Genomic DNA, 22,784 nt, shown 5'->3' with positions numbered 1-22,784 from the left:
TATCTAAGTTACTGAGGCACGACAACTTTTTTATTATTATTTCTCGGGGTTCCTTTACTTGCTCAGTAAAATCTTGAAAATGCATGCTGGACGGAACCTTCATCCTTGTCCAAAGAGCGGACCATGTGCTTAGCACTCTCGATCGACCCACGCTGTACGCCCTCACGCTTTCTTTTCCTTCTCTCCACTTCCTCAGTCTGCCCTCCTTTTTCTTCTCTACATACGCACTTAGATCTCGCGTAATGGCTTAGTAATAAGTCTATGGATGAAACAGTATAAAGTTCACAGCAAGATCAATACCGAAACCCGTCGCCTCGAGGCGACTCCTTGTCGACCCCTTTCTCCCCTTTTATTTTTAGTACTCTTTTTTATCCCCCTTCCCCCTTCTCGCGAGTAGCCTTAGCTGGTCGTGTGTTGCATAGCGGGGCAACTTAAAAACCGAACTGAAACCGTACATGACTGAAGGGGTGTGAAAGGAGCTGCCGGGGCCGAGACCCCAGACGTGGGTCGATGCAACCTCCATGCTCTCCCTATTACTCCCTACTGCGCGAGACGCTGCTCCCCTTTTCCTTCTCCTTCTCCCCCCGGCGTCGTCGGCGCGTCGCCCACATTTCCGTGAGGAAGAGGGAACGGCCAGCCCGGCGGGTGTTCAATACTCGGCAGTGGAGATCGAAATCGCATCCCCGCAGTGGCCGCCGTCTCTCTCCCCTGCTGCTGCGTGCGGGAAACGCTCCACCAACTGCGCTCTGCATACATCCCCTGTATCGAACTGGTGGCGGATCTAAAGGCCTCCGGTGCGTTCGGGCCGCAGATCCGTCTCCATTCCCATCTCTTTCGCTCGCCCTCTCTCTCTCTCTAGCCTAGCCTAGTTTGCCTCTCGGCTATTTTCTTTTTATTTATCTTCTATATTAAAAAAAGGCACCCATTTTTACATGGAAAGACGCTTTAAACGCGGCCCGGGCTAAGGTTTTCCAACTGAAAAAGTTTGCTGTTTCTGCCAAGGAGAGCCCCAAGACTCACAAGAATAAACACTCTTCGAAGGTAACTTTCTTGTCCCTGGTCCCTCGTGTCGTCGCATCGTTGAATTTTCAACCGATTACACCACTGTCTAGCCCGCCGACAACTGTCATCGTGATAATGACTTCATTAGCATCCGTGAAACAAAATAAATTTAGTTTACGTTAAATTTGTATGATCTGTCTACTTCATACTTTAGTTACCATAACTTTCTCTTAAATTTGCGCCTTGGGTACCTTACACTAAGGTAAAGACGGGCACTACCTAAGTAATGCCCATTGGACAAGATATCTTCCACGTCCGGGACAGATTTCCGCTGCTTCGTTCGCTGCGTCTGCGTGTCTCCGGAAGCAAGATGATGATGATTTGAATTTTATGGCGTAAGGGTAGCTTATCCAGAAAGGCGCGAAGGCTAAAGTGTTCTGGTATGCTGGAGTTGGGTTCAAACGCTCATTCTCCTAAAAACATTTCACCCCAAAGAAGCCGAGCAATACGACAGGGAAAACCTTGTGCCCGCGGGGAAACCAGTGGGTATTTGATGCCACTAAGGATCGAACTGTGCGCCTCCTTTATAGGAAGCCGACGCTCGAATCAATAAGCCGCCGCTGTGGTCTCCTGTAGCAAAGTTGCGTCTTTACGCGCCGTATCCGTGCCACCCTTGGCTTCCCCCGAGCCAAGCCTTCCTGCGGTGGTAGTGCCAGACAATAATCACCGTACTACAAGGTGTGGCTATGCGGAGGCCCCTACGCCTTCCCCTGGTCGTCTGAGGCCAGAGTTTGGCGCCGTTTCAACTTAACTACGCTGAGGTCAGGCTATTTACCATATTGCACCTCCACGCTGCGGCATGTTGCTGTTCAAGTTCAACAACACCTGAAGGCGATCTAGATGGTTCCCAGTTGAAGAAGTATAGCATGGCACAGCCGCAAAGCAAACGCTAAACAGACAAACACCGTTAATGTTGGTTTAGCAAATGCGCAATACTACTTAGAACCTAAAACTCTATTAAAGTGCCTTTCATGCAGCCTCTGTGCGGCCAAACCATTCGCCGCACTATTAAGGGTGTTATTCTGCATTCCTCTATATGCGAATGCCATTACAGCGGCCGGTATAGACCAGAAATCCCTCATGGAAATTGATTATGTAGGCTTCCCCACATTGCGCATTGGTCAACAAATTTCGTCCTTGGCCGACAGTCACACGAAGGGCTCGACGAACTTGCCAGTGCATAGCAGGTACGCGTGGTGTCTTAGAGAAACCACGCCAACATTTTTGTGTGCGTGCGTGTGTGTGTGTGTGTGTGTGTGTGTGTGTGTGTGTGTGTGTGTGTGTGTGTGTGTGTGTGTGTGTGTGTGTGTGTGTGTGTGTGTGTGTGTGTGTGTGTGTGTGTGTGTGTGTGTGTGTGTGTGTGTGTGTGTGTGTGTGTGTGTGTGTGTGTGTGTGTGTGTGTGTGTGTGTGTGTGTGTGTGTGTGTGTGTGTGTGTGTGTGTGTGTGTGTGTGTGTGTGTGTGTGTGTGTGTGTGTGTGTGTGTGTGTGTGTGTGTGTGTGTGTGTGTGTGTGTGTGTGTGTGTGTGTGTGTGTGTGTGTGTGTGTGTGTGTGTGTGTGTGTGTGTGTGTGTGTGTGTGTGTGTGTGTGTGTGTGTGTGTGTGTGTGTGTGTGTGTGTGTGTGTGTGTGTGTGTGTGTGTGTGTGTGTGTGTGTGTGTGTGTGTGTGTGTGTGTGTGTGTGTGTGTGTGTGTGTGTGTGTGTGTGTGTGTGTGTGTGTGTGTGTGTGTGTGTGTGTGTGTGTGTGTGTGTGTGTGTGTGTGTGTGTGTGTGTGTGTGTGTGTGTGTGTGTGTGTGTGTGTGTGTGTGTGTGTGTGTGTGTGTGTGTGTGTGTGTGTGTGTGTGTGTGTGTGTGTGTGTGTGTGTGTGTGTGTGTGTGTGTGTGTGTGTGTGTGTGTGTGTGTGTGTGTGTGTGTGTGTGTGTGTGTGTGTGTGTGTGTGTGTGTGTGTGTGTGTGTGTGTGTGTGTGTGTGTGTGTGTGTGTGTGTGTGTGTGTGTGTGTGTGTGTGTGTGTGTGTGTGTGTGTGTGTGTGTGTGTGTGTGTGTGTGTGTGTGTGTGTGTGTGTGTGTGTGTGTGTGTGTGTGTGTGTGTGTGTGTGTGTGTGTGTGTGTGTGTGTGTGTGTGTGTGTGTGTGTGTGTGTGTGTGTGTGTGTGTGTGTGTGTGTGTGTGTGTGTGTGTGTGTGTGTGTGTGTGTGTGTGTGTGTGTGTGTGTGTGTGTGTGTGTGTGTGTGTGTGTGTGTGTGTGTGTGTGTGTGTGTGTGTGTGTGTGTGTGTGTGTGTGTGTGTGTGTGTGTGTGTGTGTGTGTGTGTGTGTGTGTGTGTGTGTGTGTGTGTGTGTGTGTGTGTGTGTGTGTGTGTGTGTGTGTGTGTGTGTGTGTGTGTGTGTGTGTGTGTGTGTGTGTGTGTGTGTGTGTGTGTGTGTGTGTGTGTGTGTGTGTGTGTGTGTGTGTGTGTGTGTGTGTGTGTGTGTGTGTGTGTGTGTGTGTGTGTGTGTGTGTGTGTGTGAGACAAACTGCGGCTACTTCTGCGTTCGCTGGATTAAAAAGTGGCTGCCCCTCCATCACTCATACACGCTGCATTGCTGTGAAGTTGGATGAGCATTTTTGAAAACGCTCCTTCCTATACCACAGCAATTATTTCCACCACTTGTTATTGCTCTAAATTCTGCCACGTCGTTGCTGCTGGCACTTTAAGCCATCGAGTGGGACGATGAGAAATGGAATGCAGTCGGAGGTGACGCCCGCATGCTAGGTGGTTCCAGTGCATGGTAAAGAAACCGCAAACGCAGGAATGGGGATCTCTACGACCAAATTTGGCCGCCTCTCTTACCGTCCTTTCTTAAAAGCGAGCCAACCCGCGAATTTCGCATGAGTAATTCAGTGTTGGATCTTGCATTTGTTCCCCATGTTTTCCATGATTGCAACGTGTCTGTCGCACCAGGACTTTCAGATCATCATCTTGTTAGTGTTTTCATTCCCATAAAACCGCTTGCCAAGACGAAAACATGTAAAGCACATCCTATCATGGACTTCACACGTGCCGATGACGCCTCAGTTATTGAGCATCTTGAAACATGCATTGTCGAATTTGATGGAACCGACGCCTGCGCACTCTGGAATCAGTTTAAGAAAATGTGTCACTATTGCCTTAAGAATTTCATACCTGTAAAATACAAAAACATTCGCAAGCAGACGCCTTGGGTGACACGCAGTATCATTCATCTCAGACGCCGAATCAAAAGGCTAAAAAAGCATCGCGCACAACAGAGCACAATCAACCATTTAAGAGAAAGCCTCGCCCTTGCTGTACACCGTTCAAAAGAATATTATTTCAAAACAACTCTGCCGAACTTCATAAAAAACGACCCGGGTAAATTTTGGCGCCACATTAGCGATAAAAAAGTCCCTATATCAGAAATGACTATCAACGGTACAACGGTTACCAATCAGCCTGCCATTGCTCACCATTTTAACAATTACTTTCACAGTGTATTTTCCCAACCAAAACCGTACGATGCACCAAGCACAACTTCAGCACATCCATCTGAAGTTAACTTCATCTCGTATGATGGTGTCGTTTCAATGTTACTAAACCTGAAAATTAAATCATCCCCAGGGCCCGACGATATTCCTAACGGTTTTCTTCGGAGGTATGCTGAATCTCTGGCCAGGTTTTTGGTTATTATATTTCGCGTGTCATTGTTAACCGGGTGTGTACCTGAAGACTGAAAGATAGCCCGAGTCGTACCTGTATTTAAAAAAGGCGACCGCCTTCAGGTGACCAATTATCGACCTATATCCTTAACGTCATCTTGCTGCAAATTAATGGAACATATTGTCGCAACTAGCATTAATGAATTCTTAGATCGCAACAACATTCTGACAGATTACCAGCATGGTTTTCGCAAAGGGTTTTCCACAGTAACTCAACTACTTTCAGTTATCCATTCATTTGCGGCATCACTTGACAATAACAGCCAGATTGACGCGATCTTTCTAGATTTCAGTAAAGCGTTTGACAAAGTTCCACACCACAGCCTAATTCTAAAACTAAAAACTATTGGACTTCCGCCTATTTTTATTTCCTGGATAAATGATTATTTAACTAACCGGAGTCAACATGTTTCAATCGGTCGGCACCAGTCAGGCTGTCTCCCAGTCACATCAGGTGTGCCACAGGGAAGCGTACTGGGGCCACTACTCTTTCTAATATATATTAACGACATCATCGATGAAGTTTGCCCTGGCGTACATATTCGATTATATGCTGATGACTGTGTCCTATTTCGCGATGTTAGCAATGAAAACGATCAGAGTGAGCTACAAAATACGCTTACTAATATTGTACAGTGGTGCAAGCGCTGGGACATGACACTGAACGCAGATAAAAGCGTTTCTCTTCGCATAACTAACAAGATAAACGCTCTAGAATATGTATATAAATTAGAATCATCACCATTGCAACAAGTAGCGTCCGTAAAGTACTTGGGTGTAACACTTACTAATAACCTTTCTTGGAACTCTCACATAGATAACATCTGTTCGCTCGCATTCCGTAAGCTCTGTTATATAAGGCATAAACTTCGAAACGCCCCCGCTAACGTTAAGCTCTTAGGTTATAATACCCTAATTAGACCCAAGCTTGAATATGCTTGCATAATTTGGGACCCGTATACTAAGTCTAACATAAGAAAGCTCGAGAACATTCAAAGGAAAGCAATTAGATTCATATATTCAAAATATTTACCCACTGACTCCCCCTCAGACTTGATGCATGCTAATGGTATTGAAGAACTACAGGTAAGAAGACAAAATTTTCGTTTAGATTTTCTTTCATTACTTCTTAACAATAAACTCAGACTTGACCCTTCTGCTTATCTTTCCCCAATGCCAACACGGAATACACGACACTATCACAAAGCTCTTTTAAAACCATATTTTGCCCGGACTAACTCGTTCAAGTTTTCCTTTTTCCCACGCACCATATCCGACTGGAACTCATTAACCGAACCTAATCAACCCTGAAAATCAGACGCGTTCCTCAGCCATGTTTTTTGATATTGCGTATTATGTATTTTTTTTCTGCTTTGTCTTGCATTGCTGTATTGTTGTTTTACTACATTATCTTTGCTGTTTGTTGTATTTTTGTTGCTATAATTTTGCTTTTTGTGCACCTGCCCTTCCTGCTTGGACCTAACCATGGTCTGCAGTATGTACATAAATAAATACATAAATAAATAAAAGTGAACGCTGCCTCCTGCAAAAGTCATAATCTTGCCAAAGCACTCCTTCAGGTGGGGCCCGTGTCAAAAATGAGTGCGAGACCTTTACGGAGAGAAGGGTCGGCACGTGCCGAATGTCGAAGTGCCTAGGGACGTATATTTACGCGTGCTCCCCCATGACTACGTTCTTGTGAAAAATTGATCGCCCACAAATGTTCTTCCGGAACAAACGGAATATCGAGGCTTATCGTTCTAAAGAGCGGGATCTCGTCCGCTTTGCGCGGGCAGGCGAGGAATCGGAAAAACAAAATGAAGCCAATGAGCGATGCGAAAGGAGCATCCAGACAGCGAAGGTACATACAGAACGTAGTATAGATAAATACGGCCACGCTTTCGTTATTCACGGAGTCAGCGGTTGGCGCAGCATCGCTTCCGAGAAGAAAGGCTTAAATTCAGTGGCGGCAAAGTTGGAGTCATAGAGAGCAAGGGGGAATGGAGGAGGGAGAGGGAAGGGAATGGAGGTGAACTCGGAGACAAGCGCGCGGGTTTACCTCGTGCAGTCACGGAGGCGATTCGGTACGGAACAGCACATGCCAGCGAAATAAAGAAAACGAGATAGCGGTAAGAGATCTCACGAGAACGGGGACAGTGGAGCAGGGATGCGGAGCGCGAAACAAGAAGCGCTTCCTCAATAATTCATCGTTTCCCGGCGGGCGTGCATGCGCCGCCACGGGTTACATACCTGGCCGCAAACGCCCTTCTCAGTATATACTCTATGTATATGCAGACCGCAGCGGCAAGAGCAAGGAGCTCAGGCGCATATGCACAGAGAACGGGATCGCGCGCGCGCAGTTCTGCAACCGGGCGTCGTTTTTCTTGCTGAACGTCGGGGGCGAGAGGGGAGAGGTAACGCCATCTTTTCCCCAATCCTCCCTATTTCCTTGCTCGCTCCCACTGCGGATGCTACCGCCGCTGCTCTGTGAGGGAAAAGCGCGCACACGCGTCGCGCGCCTAATGAACGTTCCTCGATTCCGGTCGGCTTCTGCGCGGGAAAAAGAAACGGAGGGAAAGAGAGGGTAAAAAAAAAAGTGAATCCCGCCCCTCCAAAAAAAATAACAATAAATAAATAAACGGCGCGCGCCGAAAGAACTCGAAGGGGAGTGCGAGAGCTTGCTTCCCTGCTGAGCGCGCAACAGTGGCGACACACGCGGGCTAACGAGCAAACTGTGAGGCAAGCGCGCCCGCAATTCCAGGTGTATGTGTGCGGGTATTCTGCGGTGGCGCAACATACTGGGCCCTTTTCGAGTGCGTCGGAGGCTCTATGCTGCGCTTTGTGCGAAAGCGGCGTAGGCGCGGACGCTTTTTTTCTTCGTTTTTTTTTTGTTCTTTACTTTCTCTCTCTCCCGCGGCATGGACGCATGCCACTTGATCACGCGAAACGGCGCTCTTGGTTTCTCTCCCCCTCTCGGCACTCCTCTCCACGATTCATGAGAGCGGAGTGTTTGTTTCCCGTATTCCCCGTTATTTTGACCGCAGCCATCGATATGCGGCTAATTATAGGCGCGCGCGCTCTCTCCTGCACTGCAGCTCTTTATGGGTGCACATCGAAGAGAGCGGCGCCGGGCACGGGCTTCATCTGTCTGAGGTGCTCTAGTTCGTCCGCGTGGGAGCGCGCGTGCGCCCGAATGTGTAATTAAACGGAACGCAGTTGTTCGCCCGTTCGGGAACACGTGCCCCTCCAGCTCGCTCTTATATTTGCTGTGCTTTCGTTTCCCCGTTTTTCCCGTTATCCTCCTTTCGTACTGCGCGCGCCTCTTCTTATGGAAGGGGAATCGTGCGATGCGGTAAATGAGAGACGGTAGTGAGCGCGCTGGAATGAAACTCGCAAGGGGAGCTGGTTATCGGGCGTAATTCTCGTGATGAAGCGCTTCGATTGCTAACTGCACAGGTAGACTGGCTCGGCCAGTCTTTTCTCTCCACCCCCCCCCCCCCTCGCTAAATTTCTATTTCTCTCTCTCAATTCCTGCTTCTCTCTTTCAGGACGAAAAAAGCCAGACAATCTCGACGAACTGCAGGCTGATGCAGGTTGGTGGATACGTCTACGGTTTTCTCTCTCTCTCTCTCTCTCTCTCTCTCTCTCTCTCTCTACTTCTTGTCCGTCCTGCTCATCGCGCGCGCGCCGCAGTATACTACACGTGTGCTAAATGGCAAAAGCGAGTTCGCGAATGGAAATTTCGCGTGCGCGGGTGCGTTTTATAGACTCCGTTCGCTAGGGCGCCACGGATCCTTTCCCTGTGAGTCGCGGCGTACTCCGTTTCCCAATTTTCCTGGCTCCCTTTTTTTGTTTTCTGCTTAATATTCGAGCCCAAGCCCGCGTTATTAGAGCGTTTTAGGATGTAAAAAATCTGTTTACCGGTTCTCGTTCTTAGTGGAAGTTAAGTGACTTGCCGCCGGAGGTAATTTATTACTACTATTTAAAGCCTCGCATTGTATACGATTAGAAAAACGCGTACCGTGGACGCCGAGGATGGGGGGAGGGTGGGGGGGAAGAAGGAAATGGGGAGTCGGGAACTAATGAGCAAGGTGTTTAGAGCTTGAATGCAGCGCACCTGACAACTTTGTGAGGCGTACTTATGATATACAAGGGAAAAAATTAAGCTCACTATCCGAGACCGGCATTCGCGTGGTTCTCCGCTGCGTGGCAAATTGTGTTACTGGAAAATTAAAGTACCGCAAAATGCGTTATAATACAGCGTAGCGATGTTCAGTGTAATACGGCAGAGAATATTGCATCAGGCTGTGTAGTTAAATGAGACAGAATTTAGTATAATGTTTCAAATTGTGTTGTGGCAATATTTAAACGCGGCAAAATGCATTATGACGCAGTGCAGTCAAGTTAAATGTACCGTATAGAGCAGTATTTTACATCAGGCGGTAGTATTGAATTACGGCAAACATAAAGTTTAATGCAGAAAATAATGTTATTGCGTCACTAGACTAGAGTAAAATGCATTATAATTGATTGTAGCCGAGTGTATTACATAGGTCAGTAGCAGGGAATAAAGGCAATTATATAGTTTCGTATTAAAATTTTATCATGGCAACATTAAACAGCAATAAAATACACTCTAACGTAGTGTAGGAAAGTACAGTGCAGTGTTTAACGGAGCACGTTACATAGGGCAGTATAGTGAAGTAAACTGCCGTCTAATGCAGTAAATTACAGTGTAGTAAACGTGGTTGGGTGAGGTAACTGTTTATAGACGTCACCTCTTCCTCAAATGTTTCTGCTTTTGCCCAGAGAACCACGCATTCCGCAAATGTGCCATAAGCAATGTCGTTGTTACTGACGTCGACTCATGTACGACTTCGCTCACGTCCACTCCGTGTTTTCTTTTCATTATCATAAACCGAAGAGTTTAAAGGAGTAGTTGTATCAGTGCTACGAGACTGCCCTTCATTCATAATTAACACCGAAACAGAAGTGCAAAAGTAATAAGGGCCACTGATTTTCAGTGTTGTTAGTTGTGCAAGTCAAAAATATCGCTAGTTAAGCATCTGTTGTTGTGGCAGCTCTCACTGCTCGAATTCATATCTGTATGACACTGCATATAGTTTCTATAGTTGGCTGTAAGAGCAGTGCAAGTAGTTGAAATATGAAAGAGTTCGCACAGAAGAACATATTTTTCCTATTTCTGCCCGGGCTAATTGAAAATGTCTTATGGGGATTACTCGTACAGAATTGTTGTGTCCCCTTATTGCTTTTGTGTGTGTGCGCCCCCGCATCCTCCTCCTAACGACCACTCGCATCCTCCTCCTAACGACCACTCGCATCCTCCTCCTAACGACCACCCGCATCCTCCTCCTGTTTTGGGAAGCCACTCCCTCCCGTGGACGCTTCTCCGCTCCCTCCTTTCTTCGGGCGGCCAGTTCGGCTCCTGCCTCGGTCGACGCTGGTCGCACCCTCATCGGCTTTAAATAAACGAAGTCTTAAAGTACCGTGTGCGTCTTTCGCTGCATTCAACACAGCGACCGGACACGACAGTGGCGACGAGAAAGTGGATTCGACCCGCGCTACGCAACGCTATTGACAAGCCATGGCTACGCGAGGGTTTCCCAATCAGATACCAGAGTTCAACGGCTCATCGTGGTCATCGTGGGTTGGACGCCTTCAGTTCTACTTTGAAGCTAACAACATCACAGACCCAGCCTTGAAGAGGGCCAACCTGCTGACGCTGTGCGGGGAGCAGACCTACGATACTGTCTGCGCCCTTATTCAGCCAAGCACACCAGCGGCAGTGTCTTACGACGACATCGTAAAAGCGCTGCAAAAGCACTACGACCCAAGGCCATCCGAGGTCTACAGCCGGGCTCGCTTCCAACGACGAGATCAACTGGGAGGAGAAACTGTGAGCGCCTACGTAGCCGCGCTCAAGAAGCTCGCTGCCGACTGCAATTTTGGAACGCTGTCGACAACAGCTACCGGGCAGGAGGGAGACGCAGCTTCTTCTGCTAACACCACCATGCTTCCCTTGGACGTGATGTTACGCGACAGATTTGTGTGCGGACTGAGTGACGAGTCACTGCAGCAGCGCCTGTTCGCTGAGAAGGACCTCACATTCAGCAAAGCTTACGACATCGCCGTTCGAGCGGAGAGCGCCGGTCACCAGCAGAGAGGGATTCGCCGGAACACCGAGCCGGTACACCAGACAAGCAACCAGGTGCGCAAGCCTTCTGTTGTTGTAAAATCGGTCAAAAAGGCACAACGCTGCTGGCGGTGTGACGACCAACACAACCCCCAGGGATGTCGATTCCAGTCAGCCACGTGTAATTTTTGCCACAAGCGAGGGCATATCGAAAGAGCATGCATTACGAAACGGAGACTTGCCAAGATAAAGTCACCTTCCCAGCCTAATCACAGCGTCAACGCCTCAGAGAATACGCCGCTATCTGATCTCCATGGAACAACATCAGCAACACCATCTGTGTTGTACGACCTGAACACCATGAATCTCGGCACGCGACCGAAGATTTTTACAGAAGTAAGCGTACATCACCAGCTGATTAAGTTCGAGGTGGACTCCGGCGCAGCCTGTACTCTGATCAGTGAGGACACGTTCCGAACTTCATGGCCATCTGACGCACCCGCCCTGCAACAAGACGACACGCACCTGCGAACGTGGTCAGGACAGAATCTGCCACTATTGGGCTCTGCCAACGTGCAGGTTAACTACAACGGCCAGACCCATACGCTACCTCTGCTTGTTGTGAAGGGCACAGGATCAAGCCTTCTAGGGAGAAACTGGTTTTCTCCACTAGGCGTGATGATATGCGGCATACACCAGACGCCGAGCCAGAACATGGTTGAGCAACTGCAAGAGAAATACGAAAGAGTATTCTCGGAAGAGATTCCAGGAAACGAAGGGCCCCCGGTCACACTGGAGTTGTTGGACAACGCGCAACCCAAATTTCTGAAGGCCAGGCCGGTGCCGTTTGCTCTCCGAGATTCAGTTGAAAAAGAGTTGGACAAACTGGAGCAGCAAGGTGTCATCGAGCCGACGCAGCATTCAGAATGGGCCACACCACTTGTCGTAGTTCGCAAGAAGAACGGAACCATACGCCTCTGCGGAGACTACCGGAGCACCGTCAATCTTGCGACTAAAGCGTCCTCTTACCCGCTACCGACACCTGAAGAAGTATTCAGTGTACTACGTGGCGCAAGAGTCTTCAGCACATTGGACCTCACCCAGGCGTATCAGCAGCTGAAGGTGAGCGAGTCAACTGCTGAATTATTGGCAATTAACACACTGAAAGGCTTGTACAAAGTCAAGCGACTGCCTTTTGGCGTAGCTGCAGCCCCGGCCATATTTCAAAAATTCATGGAGACAGTGCTTCAGGGCATCCCAGGAGTTTGTGTCTACCTTGACGATGTCATCATCAGTGGCACTTCCACTGAAGAGCATGCAGTGCGCCTAGAGCTCGTTCTCGAAAGGCTAGCAAACGCTAATTTGTGCATAAGCAAATCGAAGTGCTGTTTTGCGGTGCCAGAGGTGCAATTTCTGGGACACCGAATTGATGCGGAAGGCATTCACCCTACCGAGGACAAAGTGCGAGCGATCACAGAAGCACGAGCTCCAACAAACAAGCAGGAGCTACAGGCTTTTCTCGGACTCTTGACGTTCTACGACCGGTTCTTGGAACAAAGAGCTACCGTGGCCAACGACTTATACCAACTCCTTCGGAAAGATGTGACATGGACATGGTCGCCACGCCATCAGCAGTCATTCGATGCCCTGAAAGACCTGATTCGAAGATGTACAGTCCTCCGCCACTACGACGAAAGGAAGCCTCTGCTTTTGGCTTGCGACGCATCACCGTACGGAGTCGGCGCGGTTCTATCGCAAACTGACGAGCAAGGAAGGGAAGCTCCCATCGCCTTCGCCTCACGTACGTTGTCGCAAGCAGAACGCAACTACGCGCAACTTGACAAAGAAGGGCTAGCCATCGTCTACGCGGCGACACATTTTCACCAGTACATTGCCGGCCGGAAGGTGACCTTTATAACCGATCACCGACCGCTATTGGGCATTCTGGGACCACAAAGGCCTATGCCACCAACTTTGTCTCCGCGAATGACACGTTGGTGCATCAAACTCTCAGCGTACGACTACGCTCTGGTCTACCGCAATGGGAGTAAACATCAAAACGCCGATGCGCTAAGCCGTCTGCCACTAGACGCAACTGTTGACGAACCATTTCCACCAGGAGACGTTCTGATGTTCGAAGCACTGCCAGAACCTCCGCTTACAGCAGGCACAGTTGCAGCATCTACGCAGAAGTGCGCAGCTCTCCGGCTAGTTTACACAGCTGTTCAACAAGGCAACGTGCATAAACTCAAAGGGGACAACTTCGACGCTTACCGCAGGCGAGCTACAGAGTTGAGCACCCATCGCGGCTGCATCATATTTGGGTCCCGAGTTGTGATGCCGAGAGAACTACGCGCACAAGCTATGTCTCTCATCCACGCCGGACATCGGGGCATCGTTGCAATGAAAAAGTGTGCCAGAAGCTACATGTGGTGGCCTGGCATTGACAACGACATCGAAACAGTGGTGCGAGAATGCAAGCCTTGCCAGAGCAGCCGGAGCGCCCCGCCGAAAGCTCCTGTCCCAGAATGGGAAAAGCCAGACACACCATGGCACACACTGCACATTGATTTTGCAGGACCAATTGAGGGCTGCACTTTCCTTGTGGTCGTAGATGCCTACACAAAGTGGCTTGAGATAAGGCAAATGGGACAGACGACTTCGGCAGCAGTCATTGACAACCTCCGATCACTATTTGCAACGTTCGGCCTGCCGCGCAAGGTAGTGTCGGACAACGGAACACCGTTTGTGTCTGCGGAGATCCTCAAGTTTTATCGCGACAACGGGATCTCATCAGTTACATCGGCCCCCTACCACCCAGCGACAAACGGACAAGCCGAGCGCTACGTAGCCGAGCTAAAACGCGCCCTTGAAAGAGATCAGACAGGCTCGCTGCAGCGCCGCCTTGCGCGCTTTCTCTTCAAGCAGCAAGCACACGACGGTTCAGAGCACAACAGGCGAGACCCCCTCGAAAATGATGTTCAAGCGTGAAATGCGAACCCAGCTCACAGCCATCCTCCCCGAGCCAAAGGCAGAGACGTTCCGGGAAGAAAAAGCAATTCCGCGCTGCGGCACGCTTAATGAGGGGCAGCGCGTCCTCGCCCGACAGTTTCTGAAAAAGCCACGCTGGGAGGAAGCTACAATTGTCAGACGCATAGGCCTGCGCTCTTGGCTCGTCAACATACATGGCACAGTAGCACGCCGACATCTCAACCAGCTGCGTAGATTTACGACGCCGTCTGAGAGCTGTCCGCCAGCGGAGAGAACACGTGCACCATCTTCCCACATAGCCTGGCACCTCTTCCCGGAAGAAGAGACTTCGCCCAGGACAGACCTAGGAGACACAGCGAACAACAGCCAGCCTACAAGTGTTTCTCCCCCGAGCGCACAAAGCCAGCGCGCCTCCACGCGTGAGCGCCGACCCCCTGCACGATACCAGGCAACTTTCTAAGGGGGAAGGAAGTGTTGTGTCCCCTTATTGCTTTTGTGTGTGTGCGCCCCCGCATCCTCCTCCTAACGACCACTCGCATCCTCCTCCTAACGACCACTCGCATCCTCCTCCTAACGACCACCCGCATCCTCCTCCTGTTTTGGGAAGCCACTCCCTCCCGTGGACGCTTCTCCGCTCCCTCCTTTCTTCGGGCGGCCAGTTCGGCTCCTGCCTCGGTCGACGCTGGTCGCACCCCCATCGGCTTTAAATAAACGAAGTCTTAAAGTACCGTGTGCGTCTTTCGCTGCATTCAACACAGCGACCGGACACGACAAGAATAAAATTATTTGGAAAAGAAATAACTGAGTGATTTGAGTAATCGTTGGTTGAACGCTCGTGGTGCGTTCCCTACAACCTTGCCGCTTCCGGCATGTTCGTCCCTCGCGGTTCGAATGGACGCTCATGGCGCGAAGTTAAACGAAGCGAAACTGCCCTCATCGTAGCGGCGAGAGTGCCGTGAGCGCTTTTCATGTGTGCGCTTCGTTGCTCGCAGCGCTGGACGGACGCTCACCTGAAGTGGAACGCATCGGACTTCGGCGGCATAGGCGTCCTGCGCATCCCATCCGCGCAAGTCTGGAAGCCGGACCTGGTCCTCTACAACAAGTAGGTCGATTGAATTTGTTTTTTCGCCTATGCGGTTGCTTTGAAGGGTCTGTGTGTGTGCGCGTGTCAGTTAACTTTCACTGGACTTGCCCGTAACATTGCCCAGAGTCTTGCCGCCGTCTGAAGTATCAATAAAAACGCAACAGCGCTTTGTTCTCTATACTGTCCCTGCGCGAACCAGCGAAGGAGTTAGAGTATAATTTTGTTTGTTTGTATGTTTGTTAAATATTTAACTAGTTGGTTATAGTTGGTTGCCTTGTTAGTTAGTTAGTTAGTTAGTTAGTTAGTTAGTTAGTTAGTTAGTTAGTTAGTTAGTTAGTTAGTTTAGTTAGTTAGTTAGTTAGTTAGTTAGTTAGTTAGTTAGTTAGTTAGTTAGTTAGTTAGTTAGTTAGTTAGTTAGTTAGTTAGTTAGTCACGATAGCGCACGATTTGTCACGATAGCGCAGTGGACTCCTGGAGAAGATAAAGAGAGAGAGAAACAACAGCTTCGTTACAACACAGCATTAAGCCTCGAGAAAAATCCGCGCCAAGGTCACCACAGTCAACTGGTCCGTCAGCTGGTCCGAGGCTAGCCAGGCCCGCCACGTTAAGGGATGGGTATGGGTAATGGAGGGATTGAATGGCAACGGGTCAGAAGAACCGGGAACGTTCCAGATTATCATAGGGTTCAAGGTAATGTGAGCATGCAAGAGGGGAGGGGAAGTGAGGGAGCCAGAAGGGGCATTGAGGTTAAAGGTGCACTGGAAAGGTATCTGAACTCGTCTTTTAACTGCGGGAACTCGATCTACACGTTCCGAGCATACTTAGACACTTCTAATTATTGTCCTGCCGGCCGATTTCTCTCATTTAAATTGGATTAAAAGTCCCGGCTCCCGCCTTTTTTTTTTTGTTCGAACTCGCCGCAGCCGGTAAGAGGAGTCAACCAACCTTTCATCCAGTCCCGTGGCGGCTTGCCGCTCCGCCATCGGCAGAGTGGTACGTAGCGATAGGCTGAAAGCAGAGGGTCGACGCTTATTTCTATTTCCGTACGGGAGCCTAATTTGCGGCTGTGTAGCCTCTGAATGGATCTACTTATTCACGGAAACATAAAAAAAAAAGCGAAAGCGAAGCCGCCACGCGATTGCCTGAAAGGCACTCAACTAATTAGTGGACTCCTCCTACCGTCTGCGGCGAGTTCAAAAAAAGGCGGAAGCCGGGACGTTTAACTCGATTTAAATTAGGGAAATCGGCCGCACAGGGCAATATTTCGAGGTTTCTAAGAATGCTCGGAACGTGTAGATCGATTTCCCGCGGTAAAGAGACGAGTTCAGATTTCTCTTTAGTGCAGCTTTAAGAAGTTGGTGAGGATAAAATAGCCGCCTTTTGGCACAGGGCAAGGCTAATTGGATAACGATGGAAGCTGCCTTTGTCCTGTAGTTTACGTAACCATGATGATGATGATTATTGTGGGAGGTGGGGATGAGGTGACCTTGAAATAAACAAAGACAGTGTCGCGGCCATTCCTCCAGCCTTTTCCTCGCTTTCAACCGGGAGTGCTTTTCTTCCTAGATGATTTTAAGCGCGTGGCACCCTCCGACCTAGAGTTCCCAGCGACTGTTGCGCGCGTGCCTGCATCGCAGCGCCCGCGGGGACTACCACGCGGGCCAGCTGGGCAGCAACGTGATCGTCCGGTGGACGGGCGAGGTGCTGTTCCCGGTGCAGGCGGTGCTGTCCAGCGCCTGCCGCCTGGACCTGCACTACTTCCCTTTTGACGTGCACCTCTGCCAGCTGCAGTTCGTCTCCTGGACATACGACGCACAGCAGGCGAGTACTCCCCGAATGCCTCCTGCACGCTTCAGAAACACGCAGCGCGTTGGTGTGGCCTACGCTCGTCGGGTTGGTACAGTTGGCATCCATGCTTGTGACGTTTCGCGCAAATGTAACGAAGACGCAATACAAAACCGACTTCAGGCTAAGCTGGTGCAATAATTCATAGCACGAAAGCGGCGCCACGTGACCGGCGAACACTCCGACTTCAAAAAGAAATGGAAAAGAAACAGGCCAGAAGCAAACTCAGTGGGCTGTGTATTTTGAACAAAGACTCTAGCTGTACTTACTCCTCTCTCCCCGTCATTTTTTCTTCAACAACGGGCTCGTGTCCCGAAGCCGCGTTCACGCTCTGGGAAAAGTTGAAACAAGCAGTGTTGCCGAATGGTGTCGCTTTCGTGCGCACATAACTCATACCCGCCCCCCGTACGTGAACTTCAAGCACAATCTCTTACAAGGCTCCCTCGCACTTCATTCCCCCTTCAGTACCCACCCACCACCCTTGACATGAAGCGCGACTCGACGCGGTGGCTCTGCAGTGTAGGGCGCTCGCTGCATGCTGCACACAAGTACTCGGGTTTAATCCCGGCTGCGGCGGCCGCCTTTCGATTTAATCGAAAGACATTTAATCTCCGCTGACATTTCATCTCTTCGATTTAATTTAAGACATTTAATCTCCGCTGTAAATTCCTCTGTCTATTCCACAGAAAGGGGCCGATTTTTATTCATCATCAGCCTGACTACGCCCACTGCAGGGCAGAGGCCTTTCCCATGTCTCTCCAATTAACCCTGTCCTTCGCCAGTTGCGGCCACCGTATTCCCGCAAATTTCTTAATCTCATCCGTCCACCTAACTTTCTGCCGCCCCCTGCTACGCTTGCCTTCTCTTTGTATCCACTCCGTTACCGTTAAGGACCAGCGGCTATCTTGCCTACGCATTACATGCCCTGCCCAAGCCCACTTCTTCCTCTTGATTTCAACTAAGGTGTCATTAACCCGCGTTTGTTCTCTCACCCACTCCACCCGCTTCCGATCTCTTAACGTTACACCAATCATTTTTCTTTCCATAGCTCGCTGCGTTGTCCTTGACTTAAGCTGAACCCTCTTTGTTAGCCTCCACGTTTCTGCCCCATAGGTGAGTACCGGTAAGATACAGCTGTTGTATACTTTACTTTACTCTTGAGGGATATTGGTAAACTGCCATTCATGATCTGAGAGAACCTGCCATATGCGCTCCACCCCATTCTTATTCTTCTAGTTCTTTCCCTCTCATGATCCGGATCAGCTGCCACTACCTGCCCTAAATAGACATATTCCCTTACTATATACTTCTAGCACCGCGCCACCAATTGCGAACTGCTGCTCTCTTGCTAGACTTGAATATTACTTTGGTTTTCTGCATGTTAATTTTTAGCCCCACCGTTCTGCTCTGCCTGTCTAATTCATTGATAATGTTTTGCAGTTCATGCCCTGAATGACTTAGCAAGGCAATGTCATCAACAAATCGCAGAGGTATTCTCAATTAACTCTTATCCCCAACTGTTCCCATTTCAGGCCCCGGAATACCTGCTGTAAACAGGCAGTGAATAGCATAGGCGAGATCGTGTCTCCCTGCCGGACACCTTTCCTTATTGGAATTTTATTGCTGACTTTATGGAGAACTATGGTAGCTGTGCAATCGTTACAAATATCTTCCAATATTTTCACATAACACTCTTCTACACCCTGATTCCGCAATGCCTGCATGACTGCCGAGGTTTCTACTGAGTCGAATGCTTTCTCGTAATGAATGAACGCTATATATAGGGGCTGGTTATATTCTGCGCATTTCTCTATCACCTGATTGATATCGTGAATATGGTTTAATAAAGTTGATAATGATGATGATGATCGCGATGCTGACATATTGGCGTACGGGCCTGAAGGCCTGAAAAATGACCACTCGAATTCTATCCATATGTATCAGCAGAGCGAGCACAACAGAGGAAGAAGTAGGAGAAGATAGTACAGAGCGCTGAACTAGCCCGGCAGATGGTGTTATTCGAATTCTATCGCGCTTGGAGGTATCCGAATGACCGCCACTTCCCATGCCTTTCGCCAATGGGGTTTCTATCACACATGTGGAAGTTCTGGAACCGATACAGACCAGACCTATAACAAGGACAGACGGGCCCGTAGCCCCACGAAGTGACCGCTGAGTGCTGTCGCAATTGGAAGAGGGAGAAATGTGTATATTATGCACCCTCTTCCTCTTGCCAGATGGCATTATACACAGAGAGAAGGCGAAGACGGAAGGGAAGGGCATAAGGAAAAGGAAGTATGGAAAGATGGGGAAAGAGGCCTTCCTAGACTTACAGTTCTCCAGTTTCGCCTCGTAACCCAAGGCAGTAACCAGGTTTGCCGACGGGATGTTCCTGCCTCGCAGGTGGAACTGGAACCGGCTCAGACAACGGACGGCCTGGGCCGCTTCCTCAGGCACGGCGAGTTCGAGCTGCTCGAGATGACCGTCTCGACCCAGGCGCACCCGGCGCCCGACGGCGCACCGCTCGCCGCCTCCTCTTCGGCGGCGCCGTCCACCGCCACGGCGGCCGGCGAGGACACCGCCGACGTCCTCGGTGGCGCTGCGGCGTCGCCTCCCTACCGGGGCGTCACGTACACCCTTCGGCTGCGGCGTCGGCCGGGCTCGCAGCTGCTGCACCTGGTGTTCCCGTGCGTGGTGGTGAATGCGCTAGCCCTGCTGGGCTTCCTGGTGCCCTGCGAGTCGGGAGAGAAGGTGACGCTGGGCATCAACACTCTGCTCTGCCTGGCCGTGTTCCTGGTCGTGGTGCGAGACAGCCTGCCGCCGGCCGCCTCCGTGCCCCTCCTGAGTGAGTGGCCGCGGGCGTCTGCCGCGCCCCGTCTCTGCGGGACTGCCCGCTAAAGAGACCACGAAGGGCCACGAGGAGCTGTTTCGCGTTTCCTGTCATCATACTCGAAGTAACACCCCGCAGGAAAAATTGAGTAAATAATATACCGGGCCAAGTTAATACTTGCGTACGAAATATTTATAAACGGCGAAGTGAACTGGGAATCCGCTCGCGCGACCTCTAAGCTGTGTGCGCAACTAACATTAAAAACCTGTTTTAAGGTCGGCAATGGGAGATGAAATCCAATAATTTGCCGTTGTCGTAGGGTGTGAAAGCCATATCGCACCGAACTTGCATGCTCGGATAGGGATGTTCACTTCCTTTAGCCAGGATTTCGCGCACACAGCGCGAGCAGTGAAGTTTAAGAACTATAGGCAGATTTCGCCGCTAGTGTTCTTTCGTCATACGACACGAAACGCATCTTCAAACAGGGTTAGCAACGGGAGGGCGCAGTGATAAATATTTGCTGTTTCGTAAATGACAAGCTACCAACCCTATAGTCGTGGTGCCTAAGCAAGCAAGCAACTATAAAGATTTTGTATAAACGTAGCAACACCTCTCGTCTCGTCTGTTGCCCATATACGGTTGCAAACTGCGGCTGCACTGTTTCATTGATCGTCTGTGAAACGTTCGTTCCATTGCGACAAAATGAGGCCGTCTGCCTCTCAGTCTCCCTGCCAATACGCCCAAATCAACACATAAATCTCATGATGAGAGCGTGCACGTGGAGCTCATCTTCGTATCCAGTGGAGCCAGCAGTTTAGAATAGAGGATACCACCATTTTGCTAATTTCTACAACAATAAAATTTTGGCAATCTATCGTTAGGTATGACATGTAAGGGGAACCAACTTAACATCTTTTCTCGGATCTTGAGATATCATATCCTGTTACCTAAAACAAGCATCGGAGATTTTGTACTAAATGCAATGGTACTTTCCTTTTTTTTTTTTTTTGCTGAAATAGCGTAACACTTAACTCACACCGTGCCTTACAAAGCCCGAGGGAGCTGTTGCCCGAGGGAGTTGTTTTTAATGCGATAAGTTTATGCGATAACTAGCCATGTTGGTTCAGGATGCAGATGACTAATCAGTAATCCTAATCGGCAAGAAATCTTTCTGATGCCGCAATGGTTCGCGGGGCGGGGCCGCGTCGCAGGCGTGTACTACGGCCTCAGCACGTGCGTGGTGGCGTGCACGACAGCGCTGAGCGTGGTGACGCTCAGCCTCCACCACCGGGGAGCCCGAGGCGCTGAGGTGCCCAGGGGACTGCGCCGGCTCGTGCTGGGCTTCCTGGCACGGCTGCTGCTGCTCGGTTGTTGCGCCCCCAGCTCGGATGAGCGAAAGGTACGCATGCATATTATCATCCTCGCCATCATCATCATCAAAGGCATCTTCCGTATCTCTACAACTTACCCTGTTGACATACCCTATCCTAACCGTACAGCGCAGCGCTTCATAAAGCGGTCGTGCCAGCATTTCTCCTTCGAGGTTGTACCCTTACAGGTCAACACATTTATGATATCCGGAAATTTATTTACCTTGGGGGAAAAACACTGAACAAGTGATTATGAATGTTTTGTCAGCATCTCTTTACAGAAATGCGCGGTCTTTCCTAGTGCAGCCGGTCACACTGTCCTGCTGTCGCACTGTCAGAGTGCAGTATGTTAGGCCTTAGACATTGACGCCGCCTTCGCTCGCTTACGATGGAGGCACTGCTGACTTTAAAGACAAAGGACGATAATCACAAGAGAACTTTGAGAGACATACACATAGGACTCCATTACGAATACCATTGAGTGTGAACGTCCATCATTCCTATCTGGAGTGGCATGTCAAACACATGTCGTAAAATACCAAGCATCCGCCCATACTCGAATAAGCTCCCCCCCCCCCTTTTTTTTGCAAGATTTTGAATTTTCCTCTAAAAAAATTTAAAAAAAAAAAACAAGGAAGCGCACATGTGATTATGTCCCGTGTCCACAAGAAGTTCAAAATCACAGGAAAGGCACATTAAGCGCTTGTTGTTCGGTATCTCCACTACGCTTATCGCGGCGGGTGGAGGGTGAACTCTGCAATGAGATCATTCAGACTGCACACCGAAGCTTGAATCATTCGGTTTCTCATGTCTTCTAGTAAATTGTTCGAATCCTTCCTCTGGCATTTTGTGTGTTCATGCAGTACCGAGCACCCCCCCCCCCCCCTCTTCTCCGGCGGCCGCCATCTTGAATTTAATGATCGGTCGTCGGACCAAGCAAGGGCCCACACTATCATGTGCCCGTTATGCATTTTTTGACGCCTGGATCTAAAAAGCGCCCATCCTCCAATATTTCATGATTATCTTCCAATTTTAGGTGGAGCTTGCTGGGTGTTTTAAGGTACTAATATCGCCAGCAGCAATGAAAAGTCTCTCTCTGTGTCTGCGCACGACACGCAATGCGCCTTGACCGAACGGAAGCTCTCCTCCTAACCTAACCGCAGAACCACCACCACCAGCGGCACGATTCGTCGCGCGACTCGAGCAAGTCTTCGCGGATGCAGCCGCCGAGTCCGTCCCTGGACTCAGACAAGCTGGAGCTGGACCACATCGAGAGGTACAACTTCTCGCCGCGGCTCCGCCACCGCAAGGAGTTCTGCGCCGGCCTCGGAGGCATGCTGGGTGGCGGGGTGCCGCCGCCGCCGGTCCCCGGCCCCGCGGTCGACGGCTCCTCGGACGAGTTCGAGAAGCAGTTCCTGCGGGTGCTCGCCAAGGTATCTGCGCACTGTTGCCCCCGCGATTTCAATCGACACCGGACAGAACACACCGCGACGACGTGCACGACTGTCGCATACTGGCGAAGCTTTGATTGTTACCAGAAGCGGACATGGAGAGTGAAGTCACCGAGTTTTTCGTGCTGCTTGGCCTCTTTTATTCTGTGTCGTCGCCTTTATTTTTTCCAGAACACCGCTGTCTCAGGTACCGACCACTACATTTCGAGCGCTGGTACAAGTGGAGCCTGTAGTGATTCCTGAGTACGATGGACTCGTTCAGGCCTGATTAGGACCGCGCGGTT

At 50.1% G+C, this 22,784-nt stretch overlaps 1 protein-coding gene across 1 annotated transcript in view; it reads left to right on the top strand.

Annotated features, from left to right (window-relative positions):
- LOC149340479 (neuronal acetylcholine receptor subunit alpha-10-like) overlaps positions 1-22,784 on the top strand; it is a 333,173-nt gene that overhangs the window by 303,766 nt on the left and 6,623 nt on the right. Inside the window, exons 5-10 of the mRNA XM_089549256.1 lie at positions 8,324-8,368; positions 14,913-15,022; positions 16,642-16,825; positions 19,253-19,694; positions 20,891-21,078; positions 22,213-22,482. Of these exons, the coding sequence (XP_089405382.1) occupies positions 8,324-8,368; positions 14,913-15,022; positions 16,642-16,825; positions 19,253-19,694; positions 20,891-21,078; positions 22,213-22,482 (1,239 nt within the window). The remainder of the gene's footprint in view (positions 1-8,323; positions 8,369-14,912; positions 15,023-16,641; positions 16,826-19,252; positions 19,695-20,890; positions 21,079-22,212; positions 22,483-22,784) is intronic.

Source organism: Amblyomma mixtum, chromosome 6 (genome assembly GCF_055824585.1).
Source record: "Amblyomma mixtum isolate Tamu chromosome 6, ASM5582458v1, whole genome shotgun sequence".
NCBI lineage: Eukaryota > Metazoa > Arthropoda > Arachnida > Ixodida > Ixodidae > Amblyomma > Amblyomma mixtum.
The sequence above is the reverse complement of the archived record's forward strand: the minus strand, read 5'-3'. Positions and strand labels throughout refer to the sequence as shown.